Source organism: Calidris pugnax, unplaced genomic scaffold (genome assembly GCF_001431845.1).
Source record: "Calidris pugnax isolate Ruff unplaced genomic scaffold, ASM143184v1 scaffold252, whole genome shotgun sequence".
NCBI classification, from domain to species: Eukaryota; Metazoa; Chordata; class Aves; order Charadriiformes; family Scolopacidae; genus Calidris; species Calidris pugnax.
Window position 1 is genome coordinate 4549514 of NW_015091118.1, and position 17284 is coordinate 4566797.

The following is a 17284-nucleotide window of genomic DNA, read 5'->3' on the forward strand; positions in this document are numbered from 1 at the left end:
CTAAGCTCCTACAACAGTCACTGAAGCCTAGACAGCAAGTCAGCACACTTGACGTGCATCAAAATGGATCAAGACCAAGCCTCAAGGCAGGCATTTAATGTCATGTGTGACACCAGTGTTTCTGGGACATTTGCATGGAGGTGCACAGATGCCAGCAAAGATATGACTTATGAGAAACCTGTGCTTTTTCGGAGTAACAGCTGAAGATGGCACAAGGTACTGTTTAGACAAATTAACACTGTGGCTGCACAGTTAAATGACTCCAAGCCCCATGGCCTGTGCTGTCCAGGGGTTCAGTCCAGCTGCCAAGCACAGACACGCACTGCCCTTTGAGATGCCCCGGTGTGTCTTGTCTCCTACTGCTGATCAGGAAGGGCTCAGGTCTCTTGTCATATCTACAAATCACAGATGGATGTCTAGATGCTCTCATGCATCTCAAATGGCACCAATATTGACATTTATCCAACTTACTTGAGCCCTAGATTCTTTCTAAAGTTCATACTGATATTTTCTAAGACCATGACTCAGGTACCAAACCACAGCTGTCTACTGCTGTTTGAAATGCCCTTTGGTATCTAAGACATCCGTAATTACAGAATAGGTCAATATAACACAGGATCTACAGGAGGCCCAAACCTTCCTTGGACAACAGCAAGTGAATGTCATGCCAGATATCCCACAGTGACTAAAATGACAAGATATTCTTCTGTGCAGGCAACATATCCTACACCTAAATATTCCTATTGATACTTCTTAAGCTCCATTCAAGAACCATTCCCTGCTTTGTCCACATGCACCAAGCCCATGGCGAGGTCAGGGACTGGAACTGGAGAGGGATGGAAATTACTAAATGGCCTCGTTTCTGGTTGTGCTTCATTCACCTGCAACCACTTCTCTCACAGAGGCTTTTCATATCTTAGAAATTAATTTCTCTCCCCCATACTACAATTTAGAAGTATTCATTTTCAGCCTAATAAACACGAGTTTTTGAAAAAGGAAAACTACATTCTTGCATTCATTTTGTGTTTTACACTTGTGTAAAAGCAGTTTTGTCTCACAGACATCTAAGATATACAAAGATCTAAAATGTGAAGTGTTGGGTATAATGTGCATTTCTGTCAAACCTTTTAGAAATTACTTCTTCTCCATATATTAGAGGAGAATAATGGAATTTAGTGTTACCCATAACTAGCCACCTAGGGCCATTTTTTAAAAGAAATAAACATATTTAAAGCACTCGTAAAATTCAGGAACTGAAAAACTCAGGTTAAAAGGACTTGAACTTTCAGAAGTAGGAGTGGTCCTGAAGGTCAGCTTGTACAAGTACACGTCCCTGACAGCTAGATCCACAAGGGAATTTGGCCATGTGTGTGCTCGTCTGTTAGGGAGATAAGGATTCAAATTCTTCTTGACTTCCAGGAGGCTGAAATCTATCTTTCCAATGCAACAGCTACAGGCTCTCTGCTGGTGTTAGAGGACTTTCAAACCATTCTAGGTTTCTTATTTATAAAACCATTTTTCTGGTGGATCACTCTCAAGGACACTCGTGTACTACTTCTGCCTCAATTGTATTCACACAGGCCTCCCTAAAACGGGTTGGGTGTTTCTGGGTGCCTCACTGAGCACACCTTCAAAGGGCCTTGTATTAAAATGGGAAATATAAGTCCTTTTGCAAAATTGTTGAGAACAGGAAAGCTTATGCTGCCACTTTTGTTTTCATCTCGTAATTTAAAATTTAGATAGGAAGCACAGAACATCAATTTCTTCCATACCATTATCCAACACGCCATACTTAAAGTTAAGGTCAAGTCCATACCAAGCATATAAGGGCTTGTCCAATTTTTAGATTCTGTCTTTTTTGTTGCAGTTTTCCAAATGGGAACTGGAATTTCAGTGGGAACTCCTGGCTGCCTGTGTGCATTTAGAAATAAACTCATTTCCTAAGCAGAGGCACAAGACTCACTTTAAGTGTGCTCTCACCAAAACTCTTGGAGTGGAGGTGGGATTTTCCAGGAGTGCCTGTGTGACTTTGAAGTGAGATTTGTTATCAATGAAAAGTCAGCTCTTGATCTTGTCTAACAGTCTCAACTTACTCGCTGTTCCTCAGATAACTTCAAAGGTAAATTCTGCACTGAGACAGCTATTTCTTCAAGTGATGTAGTAGTGGTGACAGGCAGGATAACAGTGAGTTAGCAGGATAACGTTATTGTGGTATTTATTGATACAGAAGATTTAAGTTACAGAACATTAGGCAAACCCACCCTCTTACTTGCCCAATATTTGAGGATGAACAGTTATAGACAAGAAAATGATCCAGTAACTTATAGTGCAGCTAATGATTAAATTACATTAAAATTGTTAACAATATTATATTGTAAAATATAAGTGCATGTACAGTATATAAATACAATAGCTTTCTGTTCCTTGTCAAGAACATAAACCAATCACATACATTTTCAGTTTAATTTAGCTTATGCTAAACTATATTTCCATCTTAAATATATATTAATGTAAACCATACCTATTAAATCTCAGTTTTACACTCTGCATCTTAACTTGCTATTTATATTACAGTACTTTAAAAGTTGAATGAAGACTCTTATTATTCAGAAGAGGTTTCTGTCAGAATTTCCTATCTTTTAAATCTTTGGCAATGTTTCACAGGAACACTCTTATTATTCAGACTTAGTAGTTTTTCACTATGTGACATTTTAGTCTTATCCAAAGCAAGATACTCTGATTCCTGACTCTTTCTGTTTGAAAGAGCAGGCCACACAAATGCACTGTATGAGTGTTAAAGTAACAAAAATCCTACACTGTAGGAGAAAAATCGACATTGTGCAAAATACATTAATGAACATTTTAAAGATTCAAAAGATACAACATCGTTAGACATGGCAACACTGGCCCACTGCACAAACACACTACTTGTACCTGCTCAGTCAGTGGGAGTATGTGGCTCTGAGAATCTGCTCCTCCACAGGCTGCTCCCCCGGCAAACACGGCAGTAAGGGCTGTAAGGGCTTGTATCTGGGCCAGGTTACCCAAAGTATGATGGCTGAGATGAGATTCCTCAAACTTATCAAGCTTCTAAACAAGTTGTCTGGCTTTCAAAAGGATACGTTATGTTCACCTGGGTACCAAGGCCACCTATTTAGGTTCTTGGAACCCAGCTGAGCAAATCTTCATTGACAGTACCATATCAGCATTCACTTGCACGGCCAAAAATCCCCACCAAACTCTGACCTGGTCAAGTCCTGCTGCAGCCTGGCAGAAGCACCTTCTCAGAGTCGCTCACTCGGACACCATGGACGCAGAACAGATGGTATGAATGGACTTGACAGTCCTTTATTCTCCAAACACACAGGGGCAGAAAGATGCAAAACTAACAGGAAAAAACAACTTCCATTTCAATCCTATCAGTCCTACTAAAAATGTTCTATGTAGAAATATTTAATGTCAAGGAAAATATGGTGCACAAAACCATATCTATCAGCATGCAGTGTATGGTTTAGGTAAACAATAGATTCATCATGAAACAGATGGAAACGCTTAGATTCAATGTCTTTTAAAATGGCTTAAAGACTAAAAACTACTGTGTTTGCTCTGCTGTGGCACTTTCATACCAAAGGTTAATTCTCTTGTATCATACCCATAGAGACTCATCCCTTTAAAGTGCCTGCTGAGTATTTAACTTCGTCCATGTAAAAATGAAAATAAGAGCCTTGCTCAGAACTATTGCTTGAACAAACACGTGCAGTTTGAACTACATGCGATAACGAATCCCGATCAGAAATGCCCTCATCAACGCGGAGCTGAAAGTGCTCAAATACAGTCACCACATGGCAGATGACTGAGGAAATATTTTGAAGAGAAAATATAAATATAGGTATTGCTAGCAGTATATTACTCTAGCACTGTAATGCCAAATGGTAGATTTCTGAGGAATATACTGAAAGCAAGCAAAATATTACATATATTTCTATCTTAATTTATATGAATACAGTAGAGAGGTTTTGGCCTAACGTATTTCTTGGGGGAATGTTATAATTAAAAATATTCCTTAGAAAAAGGAGTTTCTTATAACAGGGATGAGTATGATAAATACAGTTCTAGTATTGTACAAAATATAGAGTGTTTTTAGAAATCAAGACCAAAAATATACCTTTAGCATTCAGAGTGAAAGTAATCTATGAAATGCGAGCCAGAAAGTCAAATATGAACCCTGAAAATCAGGATTTCGTCTGGGGACTCGGTGTGCAGGGTTGCTGAATAAAACTCATTTCTACCCAATTACCAACTTATCAACTTGTTCTTTTCTGATTCTAGAATGGACAGAAGAAGCAAAAATCAGTAAAGGGTGTGTTAGATCCTATTTAAGGCAGAATATAAGAATGCAAAAATAATTTTTATATGTCCAATAGAAATATAGATATGCAGTCTACAGACTTCTAGTAATATGTTAAAAAAATACCATATTTCATACATTTCTATAGTTGAAATCAATGATAAAGAAAAGGTGTAAAAAATGGGTTAGAACAGCAGTTACCAAAATGTATAAAAATAAATGACTTATCATTTGTGGTGTTGGATGTTTTTGCATCATTACAGAAAGTAATATTGCTCTGATAAACAACATCCTGTAAGTTTGGATTCAAAATCCAAAAGGGATATATAATTACTTTCTTAAAAAAAAAAGTCATGTCCTCACATGAATACCCCACATCTCATCTAAGCTGCACCTCCCTACAAAGTACCCGTAGTTGAAAGCAAGTCCTAAGACAACCCACATCTTCAGACAACTTGCAGGCAGGTGGTGCCCTCGAGGGAGAAAGAGCTTCAAAGCAGATCCCCCCCAGTGTCCCCCAGCTCACAGTGCTGTGGAATCACAAATCCTTTCACAAATAACCCAGTTTATACATTTGAAAGTATGGCACAAGCTCCACTCTAGATAGCAGCGTCTCATCCTTCCCTCTCTCACACAGAAATTAACATCGTGAATCTTTAGAGCTCCTGTGGACAGCAAGAGCTCCACGGCTCTACGGAGTATGACAGTTGGCATCTCCCTGGAGCAGGGTCTTGCCATGCTGAACACCTCATGGTACAGGAACATATAGTAACAGATCATGTAAGATGGCAAGAACACTCCAAACTGGTGATCTTTTGATCTAGTAAAAGATCCAGCCTTTACCTCTAAACCTTACAGCCTTGTCCATTCTTCAGCCTAGATGTTAAGCTAGTTGGCACGAAATAAAACTGCCTTTATGCTTACTGTCATGTAACCAACCACCAGCAGTGGTCAGCTCTACCAACCAGGGTGGGCTTGGTCCTTCCAATTGCTTGAAAACCCCCCAGTGTGACAAGACTGAACGGGAGCCACAGTCCTTCTGCACAGGACACAGCTACCCCCAGGAACCAGAGCCAGGCAACTGCAACTACCCAAAAACTTCTCCATGGCAAACATCTAAGTCCCCAGAATGGAAATTAAAAACACAGCTGCTCTTTTCTAAAGCTATAGTGCCTCTGGTTCACCAGGGTGCAATCCACCCCACCAGAGACAGCCATGAGGAGGTCTATGCATCACTGAGCTCCCACTCCAGCCCTTACAACAGAGCTGGTGTGAAAACAGGAGTGCTTAGTCTTGGTGCCTAGATATTAGGAATGGATTGACTTCCACCTTTTCTGAGGAGGAAGGCATCTTGACTTCCTTACAAAAACTCTTCTTTTTTTCTTGCCAATAACCTAAAATCGTATTTCCTTTCTATATTCATGTATATATTTTAAATCCTGACATCAATTTAGCTGATGAGCAGAAGTTGAGAGCAAAGGAGTCAATTCAGGTAGATCGGAAGGAATGAAGGAAAGAACAAACAACAGTGACAAAGGGCTGCATGCTATTTTTCAAAAATTCATGTGGAAATGGAATTTGTCCCACACGTAAGTCTGCCATCCATCTAGGATTTCCTGTTAAGGAACAAAGTAGTTCAAAGTCCCTGGTTATTACTTTAAACCAGCCAAGTTTGTAGCATTTAAATCCACAGGGATGCTCTCTGTTGCGTTAGCTAGAAGTGTGGATGCAGGATAAATGATTTCTTCAACCGTCACATAGGTCCCTGTTAAAAATCCAACAACTCCAATGACAGCTATAAAAACGTCTTTCAATATCGTCCATAAACACAAGTTTTCCTTGTAGAAGGTGAGGATTTCAACCAGAGGTGGCAGAATCAGTGCCAGAGTGCTGCTGCTGACGGCTCCGACGAAAGAAATCACCAGGTCTAGGCGAGGGATCAAAACTGCTACAGCACCTACAACACAAGAAGGGTAATAGTGGCTTCAGGTTCAACATCCTCATGAAAAACAAACACATAACCTAGTGGTTCATGCTTTTTAAACCATTCACTGTTCTTCCAGCTGCAGGTGGAGTATGATATATAGATTAATGCATGTATTTCTGAGTAAGATATATCTTTATGCTCACCGGAGATACTCAGTTTCAACTCTGAATTTCTGCATGAGCTAGCAGAGCTCCAAGTTAAGTTTTCTTGTACTTATAGAGTAAATAAATTAGGCCAGAAAATCATAGAGAAATGAGAAATTTGAAATTGTATGGAGACTTTTTTTTTTTCTGTTGTTGGGTTTTTAAGATGAAACAATGAAGTTCAGGAGGAGCAGGGGAAGGGGCTGCTGCATGCTGCTCAGGGGACAGTGGGCAAAAACATATTGCTATTAATTACTAATAATCTGAAAGTGACATAAAATTATTCAAACTGAACCAAACCCACTGACCCCTTGGCATTCTCACAATCATTTAAGTCACTTTTACCCACAAACTTGTCTCTTGAAAAATCTTGGTTTATACAATTGCATTCAATTTGTAAAATGTCACTAAAATAGTTGCCCAGTTAACGAAACGAGAACTTAGTTCTGCCAGAAGACAGTTCTGGACACAAGGCCTACTAAGCCTTTTAGCTTGGCACGACCAGTCTCACCTCCCGGAACCATTGACACAAACAGAATCCATCCTGTTGGACCAGAACCAGTTCTGGTTTTCACCCCTTTGGCTGCAAGCCCAGGCCAGGTACCCTGGTATTAACTCAGAGACACCGGTTGTCACGTAACGCTCTCAGTCCTCTACTAGAAACCAGCTTTCAAAGGCCAGCTGAGCACAGGCCTCTATATGACCCCCTGTATGTGGTGAAAATGTCTTTTTTTTCCTTCCATGAATAGACCACCTTGTAGCTGTCAGACATTAGTGTAAACATCCACAGCATCTGCCTGCTTGCCATCTTCTGTCACATCTCACTGAGACAAGGAAGCAATCAGAAGAAAGGGAATGGGGAAAACTGGTGTAAAAGTCACCAGCAAATAAAAAATACAGAATCACAGAATGATATGGGGTTGGATGGGACCTCTGGAGATCATCTAGACCAACACCCCTGCCAAAGCAGGTCCGCCTAGAGCAGGCTCACAAGGAACATCTCAAGGCAGGTTTTCAATGTCTCCAGAGAATGGGAGTCCACCACCTCCCGGGGCAGCCTGTTCCAGTGCTCTGCCACCCTCAAAGTGAAGAAGTTCCTCCTCACGTTTAGGTGGAACTTCTCATATTCAAGTTTGTGCCCATTTCCTCTTGTCCTATCGCTGGGCACCACGGAAAAAAGACCAGCCCCGTCCTCTTGACACCCTCCCTTTAAGTATTTATAAGCATTGATCAGATCCCCCCTCAGTCTTCTTTTCTCCAGACTAAAAAGACCCAAGTCCCTCAGCTTCTCCTCCTAAGACAGATGCTCCAGGCCCCTAATCACCTTTGTGGTCCTCTGCTGTAATATATACCATGTAATAGGTTTTGGTTCTTCCATACCACCCTTCTTAAAAGCATGTTTGGCCTTAGAGCAATTGCTCCACCGACCACATATTATGTAGTGAACATTTATGGCAATAAACAAATGGAACAATAAAAATACTCAAATTCTGTCAAGGCTGATGCTTTCCATTGAGAATATCTAACTTGGGGAAAAATACATCAGCAAATGCTCTCAAAATTCACCTGCAGAACACAACAGTTATCTGCTGCTACCAGGTAACCATTTACTATACATTTTAATAAAACCCCTAACTACAGAGATCTCATGTAAAAAAGAGGCAAGATGTTAGGAGCCCATAGAGGGATAAAGGATTCTCCAGCTCATCCTACTTGAAAGAAGCATATCATGCAGAGATCTGCAAAGAAATATCAATTAACTTGGTCTTGCTTGTTACGACTATAGTTTATCAACACTTTGTGATTCTACAGAGATATGAGGGCCACCATGTGGCCAAAGGAAGCTTGGGCAGAGTCAGAGGTGTCCTTCAGGATACCCTGACACTCAAAAATAGATAAGCTGAATTTTTTATCGCACTGTTATGACAGACCTACTCAATGCCAAATGGTTTATTCCATTACATGAATACGACATATAAAGACTCAAAATGTCACATATTTACACATTACCTAGGATGCAGCCAAATGAATTGTGCCAACGTTAATAAAAGTAAGAAAGTACCCACCTCTGTAGCTTTTGTGGCCGTAACTTCCGTAAAGCCACAAAAGCAGCACCATGAGTGCCCAAACCATATAGGATGGGTGCTCAGACCAGACTGACCAGCAAGCGTGCTCGATGCTTCCACAGCGATGCACTGTTCATAAGTAATTGAAAAGTGCTACTGAAGTATATTTGCAATGACTGGTAAAACTCAGCTAAAGACTATGTTGAATGTGTTCTTCTGAAGGAAAAGAGAGGGCTGCACATTTATTATATTGCTAGTTTGATAGATGTAGTGGTTGTATTCATTAAATATTGATTTTCAACTTCTGGAATAGAACTCTTTCAATTCCACATGTGTCCAGAATTTAGAAGGTATTCATTAATTTATAGCGCATAGTTTTCTTTCAAACGTTCTGCTTTATTACAAATAATGCAATACCTTTTTAATTGGAAAAAACCAAAACTACAGCTTATAATTGCTTTGGGTTACAGAAGAGCAAAATGCTATGTGTTTGCTGTGTGCAAAATGCTGTGCAGAAAAGCAAAATGCTGTGATCTCATTAAAAAAAAGTCTGTCTGGCTCATACGAATTTGCCTGAATCTGGATATTGCTGTTGGATGAAGGCTGGAAATGTATTTCAAGGTTTTATTTAGTGTCTTATTTATGCTCTAACAATCCATGAGAAATACACCTCATGTTTATGATCTACCAAAAAATGTCCTCAAGAGTTAAGAAAGGGGTCCAGTTTCCAGAAGTAAACAAGGGGCATTCCTACAGGCAGGGAGTCTGATTTTCCCAGCCACACATAGGTTTTAAAGTACTGAGTCAAGAAGAAATGATGAACCTTTATCAACAGTCATGAAACTTTATAGTTTGGAAGCTCTAGGAATCCCAACTGAAAAAAAAAAAAGAAAAAAAAAAAGTCCTACGGCATCAATATGAGACATATTTATTGGCCAACAGTTAAATTGTCTTCACGCTCAACTGAAAGAGCAAGAGCCATATGAACCTAACATCTCACAGAGATAACAAGAGATTAATTCTACCAATATTCTAAACAACATACTGATTCTACCTTAAACTCTACAGCCTAATCTCAAAAACTAGTAATAATGGATTCTCTGGCCCATCTCAGCCATGGAGTCACCCATTTGTGTCAGCTGGTGCTTTCTTGGGGGAGGAATACTACAGCAGAATGTTTCTATTTTCTTAAGGGACATACCATCCCAGTGGAAAGATGCCCTTAACTTTACTCTGTTTTTATCGTAGTGCTGCTTCTTTTACAACTTTCTCTCCTTGTTACAGAAGCAGCACATTACTAGCCAGACTTGCTGAGGTAATTCCAATGAGATTGCTGGGGGAAAAGAAAAGAAAAGTTTTGACATTTTTAATACTATCCAATCTAAGTACATTATAACTGCAAATTAATTCAAATATGTAACTACCATATTCCAATACTTCCTCTAGTAATCAAATATTGAGCTACTTTATTTATATCAAAAAGTAATGCATATGCCATGCTAGACCCTTGAGCAAGATGGGCACTGCTCTAATTAGCATCTACGGATCAAGTAAAGACTGAATTATAATTTTGGTTCTCTTCACACACAGATAAAAGCAAAACGTATCATGACTTCATCAGGAGGTTTTAATGATATGGCTCACTTAAAAAGCCTTTTTTCCATGTTTCTAGAAGGATTTAATTTATTTAAGACAGAAGGCAATTTTGAAATTTAAAAGGCTAATAATATTGATCATTTTTCCTAAATTTTCCTTTAGCCCAATAATAAAGCTGTTTAGTATTTCTTTACTAAAATCATTATAAGAAATTACTTTCCAGATAGTACAGATTTTAGATTTTAGATTCACCCATAACAAAACAGGTCAGCGGTATTTATGCATGTGCATCTGAAGAAAAGAAGTAATACATACGTTACCAGATCAGCAGTATGGCCCAAACAAATTGTCCTAACAGCAGGTTTTGCATATATACATGGTCAGAAAGACTGAGGGCTTCTTAAGCATGAGAAATGTCAGATTTTACTAGGGAGTGGTAACTTCCCACAGTTGAAGAGCAAAATAATTGTCTCAAGCCACATACAACCAGCGTTCCTCAAAGGCAGTGACAGCGCTGAAGAGGTCCCTGTTCTGCAGGAGGTCAGCATACCCCAAACTTACTCTCTATTTGTACCACTTTTCCAGGACCAAATCAGAAGACCAGAACACTGATGTATTAAAGATGAGTGTCTGACATACATACAATTTCCCAAAAAGGAAAAAACAGTATTATATTTTTAACAGATACCTGTGAAGACTTCCTGAAGATGTGAAGAAGTGAAGACTGCAAAGAAAGACTTCCTTCCAGTAAGAAAAAATGCCTACAATTAAATGCTTGCCAAAGAATTCTTGCTGTAGGCAAAACAAAGCCTGAATCCTCCTTCCTATTCTAATATCCCAGTCTGTGCTCTCTGTCCATCTTTCCTAAATATAGTAGTGCTCAGCCAGTCAAACTGGCATCCTCTTCTTCCCTTCATGCTACTCCATTGCTTCCTGGATCCCCTTCCCTAATGCAGCACTTCTGTACGTTCTTCCAACTCACTCCTCCTTTTCCACAACACTGTTCTCCACGTTCCTTGATTTTTTCTCCTTTACCTCCTAAGAGAATAGAAAACCATTTCTCTGCTATGGACAACCCTAGAAAGCTTAGCAGGTTCGGCTGCGAGGAGTTTACATCTGCAGGCTGGACAACTTAGAAAGTCAGGATATCTACATTTTCTCAAGTAGTTATTTGACCAGGGAATCCATGTTGTGTTTTCTAAGCAAACGTATTTCCATGCTGTGTACATAAGTTAAATCTTCTACCTTGGCTTGAAGGCAGGCAAAACAGTGCGTGCTACCTCTCCAACATCAGCTGGGCACTGCAGACTTATTTAGAGAACCATGATAAATCATGTATCTCTCTTTTATAAAACAGTAACATACTACATCACAATTAAAACAATTCATATTTTAAAGATAAATGACAAAATTTAACAGAACATAGTCTCTCAAGAAAAAGTCTAAATAAATAACAAAAAATGCCTTTCCAGAGTTTCACAGTGGAAACTAAACTGTGTTGTGATATGTACACACAAAGGAATAGGAGACCAAGTAGAAACCTGTTACTAATCTGAAGATAAACTAATGCAAATAATCACTTAGAAGAATTTGGGAATAATTTACAGAATTTGTAAATAATAAAATAAAAAGAATTTGTGAATAATAGCCCTTTGCACACAGGTAGAAAGAAATCTATGTATTGATGGATGCAGTTTAAAAAAAAAGAATTTTAGAAAAAGATCCTGATATTACATAATTGTGAATAAGAAAATTACTTTTTCTGGACAAAATTGCTAATTAACATAGGGTTTTAAGTTGTGGTTCTTTTAGGTCTTCTAGGAGACATCAAAAGACTAGAAGATACACACAGAAGACAATTTCTTTAAAAATTTAGATTCAGTCTTCACCAAAAATAATTTTCTTAACCCATTTTCTTAAAAAGCATGCTTTTAAGTACCAGCTCAATCCCAAAACCAAAAGCAAACAGAAAAGGGAACAAAGCAGAAGACAAATTGCAGTTACACTACAAGGTGACAAATTCTATTTTCACACTGGAAAGCAAAAGAGATACAGCTTGCAGGCAGGACAGCCACACACATCATATGGATTGGCTTTATTCCCTTTGGAACGAAAAACCTCTTTCATCATTATCTTCCCACAACATGCAGTAAACAGAGACAGAAAGTACTTCACATCATTTGCCATCACACTACAACTCACCGTTTGTGATTGCTTTGTCCTGTGTTAGTAGGAATGACTATATTCATACAGAAGAAGATGGTTTAAATATCCTTACCCTTCACAATGAGAGGTTTAAATATCCTTATCCTTCACAGTAAGAGGCAATCAAGGACACTGTCCCGACACACAGCAGAGCCCTAATAACCTGGTGAGAGAATGGCCAGATCCATCCCTTCCCCAGAGCCCTCCACACCAGTTTCTCAAAGGTGCAAGTAAATTCATTTTTTACAGCACTTTGCATCACAGATTTCAAAGCTGTTTACAAAAAGGTTTACAGCTATATTATTTTTATTCCTTACGCAGAAAGATGCACAAAGACTGACATCAGACCAAACAGCAATTTAACAGGGGCACCGAGTCCAGTTTTCTTACCAGACTACCTAAAAGGGATATCCACAAAACCAGCAGGTACAGGTGCTTGACACGGTACACGCTGCAATGTGTGCAAATGTATTTCCCATTTAATTACGTACAGTGCATGGGTTCAAAAATTACATCTGGTTAGACTGGTATATTCAAAATGTATTTATTCATCTCTGCAGTAAATTTATTTGAGCTTTGCTACTGATACTTTACCATACAAATCTTTTTAGACATACTTCAGTGAAATGATATAAACAACTGCTGTACGCAGCTAGATTCAACAAATTAATGTAGAGCATGCAGCTAGAGTCAACAAATTAATGTAAAGCATGCAGCAAAACCGATTAATATTGAGCTGTAAATGGATGATCCTACACCATTACAGTACTGACATGGTTCCCATGGCCAACTGCTCCCTTTCAGGCATCTGATTCTATGGACCCACCAGAAAACAGTCTGCAATTAAACTTCTGCCCCCTTTGTCTCAGTCTCTAAAAATGAACTGTGACTCTGAGACAGCTGAAGGGCTTCCAACAGCGCAAGCAGAAATTAATGTTTGCTCATCCAAGGACAAGCATATTTTTGCTGCAGGGAGCAGAGGGGAAAGAAAGAGCTGAGAGCAGGGGCTAAGCCTAGAAGAGCCAGCCATGCTGCTTCCCATGCGGCTGGAAAATCTTATTCCCCTCACCGTCATCACCCCAAACTCCCCAGGCTTTCTCCTGGATGCTCTATGTAACCGAAGCCACGCTCCAGGGAAGGCAGCAGTGATCCAGGAGACTTTGCAATCCCAGGCCAAAAGCGAGACCCAGGCAACAAGGAGTTAAAATCATTTTATGTAACAGTTTGTCTTGCCCTCGGTCTTGAAAATAAAAATATCATCATATATCTTTTGATTACTGCATATAGCGAGAAAAAAATAATGTAATTAAGATTAAATTGAACATACTTAGCTTCTACCTCAAGCTACTATACTTTGTTCTGTAAATACTAAACATGTATATATAAAGGAGAAACATTACCAAGGACACCTTTAGGAATAGTTAAAATTACTTATTTTTATCTGTCATGCTTCTCATTTGATTTCATTAAAAAAAGAAATGTAAAATTTTATTAAGATGATTAAAGGAACACCTGATTGAGATGACAAAAAAATATATCTGTTACTGTGCAACTCTTTTGTCATTACAGAATCCATCTGGATGCCAAAAATCATCATAACTGTGCCAGATAATTTATCTTCTCTAATTAACATCCAAGGACTAAAAAAAAATATTAAATAACAGATTAAGTTAGATCTCCCTTTTCCCCCCAAGTATTAAATAAATTATAGAACAAGGAGATTCTGTTCTGGGTAACTGTAACGAAACTTCTGAGCTAAGCATCTCTAACCTGTGTTTGGGGGTGTTGTATGTGCTACAGCTACAGCTTCCATCAGCAGAACACATTAATTTGCAAAATTGCCAAACATGAAGTCGTTTCAGACCAGTTTGCCTAAGAACGGAACTCACGACACAACTCTAACCTAAAAAGACAGCACAGAGGAGACAGAAGCTGGGACATGCTACAAAGGAGAAATTTAGAAACATCACACTGACCAGTTTTGATGGTCTTAGGAAAGCCAAAGCTCAGCTGAAGCCGAGACATTCAAGGGATGCCAAGGGCAGTAAGAAGAGCTTTTACAACCACATCGGTAATAAAAAGGCTGAAGGAGGAAAGTGTGAGTCTGCTGACGAGCGGGTGTGGGATTTAGTGACAACAGAGGCAGGTGAGGCTGGGGCACTCAGTGCTGGCTTTGCCTCAGTCAGTCTCCCAGTCCCTGTGACCAGTGAAAAAGCTCAGTGAGAACTACCACCAGCAGATGAGGATTGCATGAGAGATTACTTGAGCAAACTCAAACCATAACGGTCTACAGGACACAATGGGTTGCACTGTGGCACAAGAGGGCTGAAGAGAACTGGCCAACATCCTTCTAAGAACACTCTATATTGTCTTTGAAAGGTAATGGAGACCCCTCATGACTGGGTGAACGTAAACGTCATGAAGAAAGGTCCAAAGAATAATCATGGAAATATAGGCAAGTCAGCTTCACCTCAGTCAGAAAAAATCATGAAGCAAGTCATCTTAGAGCACATTTCTGGGCACATGAAAGAGAAAAAAGGTGTCTGGAAATAGAAAATCCATTTATCTAGGGTAAATCATGCCCAACCATCCTGATTGTCTTCTCTGATACAATGACTGAATTTACATATGGGAGGAGAGGAGAGCAGTAATTGTCATTTACTTCAACTGTTGACTTGTCTCCCACAATATTCTTGTATCTGGATGGAGGGAAACCAGATGAGTAAAAAACTCACTGGACAAAAGAATAGTGGTTAATGGTTTGCAGTCTACTTGGAAGCTGATAAGAATCCTACATATACTAGGGAAAAGCTTCCTTTAACCAATAAAAACATGAAATGATCACTTAACATGACATGAATGATGTTCTTTAAACCTAGAAAATGATAGTGTGCTCACTAAAATAGTAGTTTCTCACAAAAATACCCCATGTGGCACAAATTAACAGTGCTGAAAGTGGGCTGATGTCATTTTTAGGTCCAAATTAATTTAAATCATTGATTTTTTAATCTTGATTCAAAGATGGATTCGTATTTTAACAGTGATATTTCACAGGTGTGTGTTATTTCTTAAATAAAATGGCTTAAAGAGATATTAATTCTTGCTTATCAACAACTTAGGTGATACATCATATTATTTAAATAATAGCAGTGATAAGTACCTTACAAACCAAAGACTTCAGTCTCCAGAGAGATTTTAGTCACCTTCAAATGGGAAGCCACACTCTAATTTCACACAATGTTATACGTTTTTCATAAAAAGCAAACGCTTGGATTCTCATGTAGTTTTTAAGTGCCTGAATTGGCCTGCTTATATGGGGCTGTGAAAACGTGGGTTGTTTTGATAAATCGGTACCTATGACATATGGCACATGCTATATTATTACTGACGTGCTAATAAATGACTTGTGAGTTTACTGCAACATACCCAAAGTAAATTAAAAAATAATGCCCATAAAAAGACAATGATCACACTGCAGTGGGATGACCAATGCATTTCCAAAATAATGCTTTGGAACAGCTGGTGTCACAGGCATAAGTTAGTTAAAGCCTGCTGTGTTGATTGATGATATAGAAAAAACAAGCTGCCAAGTGCCTTGGCTTCCCAGAGAGAATCACGTGCAGTAGCAAGTTGAGGTTCAGCTCCCTGTGTTGACAGGCTTAGGCAGATTAAGTGCTGAATTATGGCCTGCAGTCCCAATCCATCAAAAAAATACAGTCATCTGCAGATGTTTTCCATCTTAATTTGTTGGCATTTCACCTCACAAAGCGAAGTTCAGAGAGAGCAGCTTGCTTCATCATGTAGGAAAACTCAACTGCCAAACACATAGCTGCCTCCAGCGAATCACAGAATGATACAGGGTTGGAAGGGACCTCTGGAGATCATCCAGTCCAATCCCCTGCCAAAGCAGGTCCATCTAGAGCAGGCTGCACAGGAACATGTCCAAGCAGGTTTTGAATGTCTCCAGAGAAGGAGACTCCACCACCTCCCTGGGCAGCCTGCTCCAGTGCTCTGCCACCCTCAAAGTAAAGAAGTTCCTCCTCGTGTTTATGTGGAACTTCTTATGTTCCAGTTTGTGCCCATGTCTTCTTGTCCTGCCACTGGGCACCACTGAAAAAAAACTGGCCCCATCTTCTTGACACCCACCCTTTAAGTATAATTCAGGCACAGCGTGTGTTCGAGGCACCATCCTCCCCCGGAGTCGAGCTGTCTGAGCTCGCTGGAGGCTGGTCACTCCTATGGCACAGGTCACTCTTGGCCAGATGTCTGGAAACACCCACTGTACACTCACCGTGCCAAACAGAAGGGGTCACCCTCCTTACCACTCATCTTTAATTTTTTGCGACCCAAGTAAATCAATACCCAATAGAAATGCCTGACTGTGTACCATAGGCTTGTACCACTACATAATATCCTTTGGCTATAATTTCCAAAGAACTCACTATCATCTTTTCAACTTGATGGGAGAGGGAAAATAACAACCAAATGCAGCAGCTTCACAGGAACAGGGGGCTCAGGTTCGATGCTCTCTTCAAGGAGCTGAGGTTTAAACCCCACCCTGAGTGTCCCAAACACTGAGTTTATAGTTTTGACCTAGAAAATTACCTTTCAATTCTTTTTTTCTAAACATAACACTGTCAATTTAATCACCCAAAGAAGTTTGCAAAAATGTAATTTTACTCTTGATTCAAAAGATTAATCAGGCTGTATTTTGGTGTGTTGTTTTTTTTTTAAAGATGCCTGAATTGCTGAATCACTGAAGTTTTGGCAGAGGAATTCTCAGATTTTCTGGAGCATTTTTAAAACACAGCTCCATTTCAACATTTCTAAAGGAAAGAAAACATTTAAAAACCTGTGCGTGTTGTCAAAATACAAATGATACAGCTATAAAAGCCTCTTTATAACTTCTAAGGAAGCAGTTTTCTGAAATGAACAAGTT

General features: G+C 39.3%; 1 protein-coding gene across 3 annotated transcripts in view; it reads right to left on the reverse strand.

The window, feature by feature from the left end:
- Positions 1-2198: 2198 nt before the first annotated feature.
- SLC36A4 (solute carrier family 36 (proton/amino acid symporter), member 4) overlaps positions 2199-17284 on the reverse strand; it is an 87445-nt gene continuing 72359 nt past the window's right edge. For 2 of the 3 annotated variants that reach the window (XM_014958361.1, XM_014958360.1), the window contains exon 11: positions 2199-6305. In XM_014958361.1, coding sequence (XP_014813847.1) covers positions 6001-6305 — 305 coding nt within the window. In that variant the 3' untranslated portion in view covers positions 2199-6000. The remainder of the gene's footprint in view (positions 6306-17284) is intronic. The other variant, XM_014958362.1, reaches the window with a different exon arrangement.